Below are 6,000 nucleotides of genomic sequence, written 5' to 3'. Positions count from 1 at the left end.
ACTTCCTTCCTTTTAGTGCAACCCCTAAAAGATGATCAATTCCACAAATACCCTACCATTGTCAACATGAAAGGAGAGTCTCCCTTAGCGTTCCTAGCTTTGACAACAACTGCCTGTGCTTTCTCTCCCTCTCCCTCTCCCCCTCCCTCTCTCTCTCTCCCCCACCCCACTCTCTGGCAGGTGTTTTGAATTTTGAAATCCCTCTGTCTGTCTGAAATCCCTAATTGTTGATCAGTCCCAGGTTTTTGTCATTGCCATCTTCTCTTTACCCATCCCCACCTCCTCTGCTTGACAATCTCTCTCAACAACTATAATTACTCTATTGCCTATATATACTTACAACTCACATTTTCACATCATGAGACTGTACCCATCTTCTTAGTATCAGATAGTAAACATCTTAATTTCACTGGCTCAGAATTTTTAAAATCAATCTATCCAATATAAATTTTATTTTTTCCTTTCTAAATGTGTTCCTCCATGTGTTTAGAGTTAATGAAAGTTAATGTCACTACTCTGAGTCCTTTCTCACTCAAACTCAATTTCAATATATAATTTCTATATATTCCTTATTTCATCTTAAGTATAAATTAAACCCATAAACATGTATTTAATCCAAGTCTTCATCACATTTTATGGTTTATTTTTATGTTCTTATTATTACCTCAGCCTCCATTCCCTTCTCCCAGACATAATTCTGCCTCCATTCTATAATGATTTAAATATGATCTGTTTTAAAAAGCACTATTTTTTGTCTTATAATACAAACATCTTAGTATGACTCATAAGATACATTTTTCATCTGCTACAGGCACTCTATGCCCAACTTTAACCATAATAACTCTTGAAGGACTTTTAACAAACCCCGTTTACCCATAAGGTGGCAGTAAAGCACTGCCGTTTAAATCAGTAACTGACTAGACCTATGAGCAACTCATAACATACCAATAATATGATTTTGAGGCAAGTTGCTAATGCTCAATGAGCTACATATTTCTCACCCCTTAAAATGGTGATAATACAGGGCTCCAATCAAGATGGCGGAGTAGAAGGACGTGGAACTCACCTCCTCCCACAAACACATCAAAAAATACTTCTACAAATGGAACAATTCTCACAAAACACCTACTGAACACTAGCAGACCTCAGACACCTGAAAGGACAAGAAAGATCTCCATGTAACCAAGTAGGATGAATGGGAAAAAAAAAAAAAAAAGAGGAAGCAGGATAAGACCTGCACCCCTGGGAGGGAGCTGAAAAAGAGGAAAGGTTCCTGCACCCTGGGAAACTCCCTCACCTGTGGGGAGATCAGCTGGGACAGAAATACAGCTTCAGAGGCTCAGAGAAGAGCATAATAAACAGTTTGTGGCAGGCAGAACAGAGAGAGACCTATACAGATGGTCATGCCACCACCCTGTGCGCCCCAGCTGGAGACATGCGTCTGCTGGTATGGGTTGGGACTGGGTGCTGAAACTTGGGGTTTAGAGGACAGACCCAGTGAGAGAAATGCGGTTGGCTGCACAAAGACAGCCTGAAGGGGCTGGAGTGTGATATGGTCTCATCTGGGAGTCCTCTGCGGAAAAAAGCCCAGGCCTGCCATAGAAGCAAAGTGCCATTGCAAAGTGCATGCAAAAGGAGGGGGTGGGGTCACCTTAGCAGCCTCTTTATCCACACGCCAGCCCCCACCTCCAAAGGCTCCAGGAGAGCACGCCCCAGCCACTGTCTTAGGGTTTCCCTCCTCAGCAGACTGCGCTCCCAGCTGCCACCATCAGCGGTCTCTTGCACCCCAACTGCCACCTTGGCGGGCTCCAGGAACAATTGCCAATGGGTTGCCCACATGCAGAGGCAGGCTGAAACCAGAACGTAAGCCCAGGGGCTGCACAAGCTAGGAAGCAAGGCTAAAGTGTCTCCCCCGCTGCTGTTCAAGGGCTCAGAGTTTACACCTCCACCACTGCTTTCTAAATTCAGCACCTGCAAGACATCCGAGTGGACAATGGGTGCTCCTGTGACCAGATGGACCTGGCCTTAGCAGCTGTAGGCCAGAGGGTCCAGGTGCATGACTACAGCGTCTTGGGGCCTGACTTCAATGGATCTGTGCTGGTGGGCCTTGTGAAAGCAATGCCTGAGGGACACCATGGCTGAATGCCGACATTCCCTGGTTGAGGCAGGGCCCAAGGGCAGTGCCAACAACAGTGTATTTTGGGAGCTTGCACAATGGGTGACAGGTGAAAAAACAGAACACACTCACTGGTGAACAGCTCTGGCAGAGGAATACTCCAGTAGCTCCTTTCCAGTGGGAGCACCCCAATCCCACCTACCTCCCAACACAGCTCAAAAATGCAGTTCAGAAATGGATCTGGGCCCTCTACTACAACAACGAGGGAACAGACCCAGCCCGTGACAGGGCAGTGACAACCACAGTGCAAAGAGGAGGTCCTGCTCAATATCCAGTGCAGGCTCTGGTCACAACACCAGTCACACCTCCCATCAAGGGAAATAACATCCAGCATATACTGAGGAAAGAGGTAACAGGCATCCACACTAAAAATAGCCCTCGCAACAAAATATATTAAATCCACACAGGCTAAACAGGAATGCTCCCACATAAAAATAGCCCTCCAAGACCATAGTATATAATGGTTTCTCCCAAGCTCATACAGCCAGAGAAATATAAGTAAAATGAAGAAGCAGAGGAACCACTCCCAATTAAAAAATCAAGAGAATTCCCCTAAAAGAACAATCAATGAAACAGACCACTTTAGTCTAACAGACATCGAAGTCAAACAGGAGATAATGAAAATACTGAAGGAATTAAGAAGGACTATTGATAGAAATGCAGATTACTATAAAAAGGAACTAGAAACTATAAAAAGGAACCAAGAAAAATTAGAGAACTCATTTGCAGAGATGAAAGCTGAGCTAAAGGCAATGAATACCAGACTGAATAATGCAGAAAAACAAATAAATGACCTGCAAGATAGAACAATGGAAATCACCCAATCAGAATAGCAGGCAGAAAGCCAAATGAAAAACAATGAAAGCAATAGAAGAGACCTATGGGATAATATAAAGCTTGCCAATCTACACATACTAGGGATCCCAGAAGGAGAAGAAAGAGAAAAGGGGATTGAAAATGTATTTGAGGAAATTATGGCTGAAAACTTCCCAAACCCAAAGGAGGAAACCGATATCCAGGTACAGGAAGCACAGAGGGTCTCAAACAAGATAAACCCAAACAGCACTATACCAAGAAATACTATAATAACAATGGCAAAAGCTAACAAAGAGAGGATTCTGAAGGCAACAAGAGAAAAACAAAGAGCTAATTAAAGGAAACCCCCAGAGGACTATCAGCTGATTTCTCTACAGAAATGTTGCAGGCCAGAAGGGAGTGACAAGGAACATTCAAGGTCCTGAAAGGGAAAAATCTACAACCTAGGATACTCTACCCAGGAAGATTATTATTTAGAATAGAGAGATAAAGAATTTCCCAAACATGCAAAACCTAAAAGAATACAGCAATACTAAACCTATCCTAAAGGAAATATTGAAAGTTCTTCTCAAAATAGAAAAGAAGTAAGAATCTATAGGACAGACAAAATCATAATTGGAAGGTATATCACTCAAATAAGCCAGTACACAGATTTTTTTTAAAAATCAAAAAATTTCTATGAAAGCGATGATAACCACAATGAAAAGCAAAAGGATGAACATCAAGATATAAAAGACATCAAAATCATAAAATGTGGGGAAGAGAGTAAGAAAATGTAGATTTTTTTCCCCAGAATGTGTTTAAGGCTATATAACTACCAGTCTAAAGCAAGCAGACATAGGAAGAGATTAATATATTCAAAAGACAGGGTAACCACAAATCAAAAATATACAATAGATTCACAAAAACTGAAAAGAACACAAGCATAATACAAAATAAAATCATCAAACCACAAAAGAAAAAACAAAAAGGGACAAAGAAAAAAATATAAAATCAATGGGAAAATAAGGTTTAAAATGGCAATAAATACATGTCTATTAAAAATTACCTTAAATGTCAATGGATTAAATGCTCCAATCAAAAGACACAGAGTAGCACACTGGATTAAAAAGCAAAACAAAACCAAGATCTTACAATATGCTGACTACAAGAAACTCACTTTAGGGCAAAGGAAACACATAGATTCAAAGTAAGGGCATGGAAAAAGATATTTCATACAAACGGAAATGAGAGGAAAGCAGGGTCACAATACTCATACCAGACAAAATAGACTTTAAAACAAACGCTATAAAGATAAAGAAGGACACTATATAATGATAAAAGGATCAATACAAGGAGAGGATATAACACATCACCACTTATGCACCCAAATACATAAAACAAATACTAACAGACATAAAGGGAGAAACTGATGGGAATACAATAATAGTAGGAGACTTTAACCCTCCCACTCACATCAATGGACAGATCTTGGAGACAGAAAATTAATAAGGCAACAGAGATTCTAAATGATACAATAGAAGAGTTAGACTTAATTGATATTTTCAGGACATTACACCCCAAAAAAGCAGAATACATTCTTTTCAAGTGCACATGGAACATTCTCTAGGACTGACCACATATTAGGGCACAAAACAAACCTCAACAAATTTAAGAGTACAGAAATTATTTCAAGCATCTTTTCCAACCAGAATGGCATGAAACTAGAAATCAGTCACAGAAAAAGAAATGATAAACAATTACATGGAGAATAAATGATATGCTTCTAAAAAAACCAATGGGTCAATGAGGAAATCAAAGAAGAAATTAAAAAATACCTTGAGGCAAATGACAATGAAAACACAACCACACAAAATCTATGGGGAATTCCCCAGTTGTCTAGTGGTTAGGACTCAGCACTTTCACTGCCATGGCCCAGGTTCAATCCCTGGTCAGGGAACTAAGATCCCACAAGCCATACAGGATGCAGCAAAAAGCACTTCTTAGAGGGAAGTTCACAGCGAAACAGGCCTTCTTTAAGAAACAAGAAAAATCTCAAATAAACAACCTAACCTACCACCTAAAAGAATTAGAAAAAGAACAACAAACAAAACCTAAAATCAGTAAAAGGAAGAAGAAAATAAAGGTCAGAAAGAAAATAAAGATTTTAAAAAATAAAAAAAAATCAATAAAACCAATAGCTAGTTCTTTTAAAGGGTAAACAAAATTGACAAACTTCTAGCCAGGATCACCAGGAAAAAAACAGAAGACCCAAATAAACAAAATAAGAAATGAAAGAAGAGAAATCACAACCGATACTGCAGAAATACCAAAAAAAACCATAATACTATGAACAATTATGTGCCAACAAATTCAACAACCTGGAAGAAATGGACAACTTTCTAGAAACACATAGTCCACCAAACTGAATCAAGAAGAAACAGATAACTAGAACAGACCAATCACTAGAAGCAAAAAAGAATCTGTGATAAAAACAAAAATAAGAATCCCTACAAACAAAAGTCCAGGGCCAGATGGCTTCACAGGCAAATTCTACCAAATATATAAAGAATAACTTATACCAATCCTTCTTAAACTCTTCCAAAAGACTGAAGAGGAAGGAACACTCCCAAAGACATTCCATGAAGCCACCATCACCCTGATACCAAAACCAGACAAAGACACTACCAAAAAAGAAAATTATAGGCCAATATCTTTGATGAATATAGATGCAAAAGTTCTCAACAAAATATTAGAAGATTGAATCCAACAACAAATTAAAAAGATCATACACCACAACCAAGTTGGATTCATCCCAGGGTCATGAGGCTGATTCAACATACGCAAATCAATCAACGTGTTAAACCACAACAACAAAAGAAAAGACAAAAACCACAGGCTCATCTCAATAGATGCAGAAAAAGCATTTGATAAAATTCAACATCCATTCATGATACAAACTCTTACCAAAGTGGGTACTGAGGGAACATATCTCAACATAATAAAAGCTAATTATGACAAACCCACAG

At 39.2% G+C, this 6,000-nt stretch overlaps 1 protein-coding gene across 1 annotated transcript in view; it reads left to right on the top strand.

The window, feature by feature from the left end:
* The first annotated feature begins 1,435 nt into the window (after window positions 1-1,435).
* SPINK6 (serine peptidase inhibitor Kazal type 6) overlaps window positions 1,436-6,000 on the top strand; it is a 38,819-nt gene continuing 34,254 nt past the window's right edge. Inside the window, exons 1-2 of the mRNA XM_032626504.1 lie at window positions 1,436-1,447; window positions 1,969-2,100. Coding sequence (XP_032482395.1) covers window positions 1,436-1,447; window positions 1,969-2,100 — 144 coding nt within the window. The remainder of the gene's footprint in view (window positions 1,448-1,968; window positions 2,101-6,000) is intronic.

The sequence above is a fragment of the Phocoena sinus genome, chromosome 3 (assembly GCF_008692025.1).
Source record: "Phocoena sinus isolate mPhoSin1 chromosome 3, mPhoSin1.pri, whole genome shotgun sequence".
Lineage (NCBI taxonomy): Eukaryota > Metazoa > Chordata > Mammalia > Artiodactyla > Phocoenidae > Phocoena > Phocoena sinus.
This window is presented reverse-complemented; position numbering and strand designations above follow the sequence as displayed.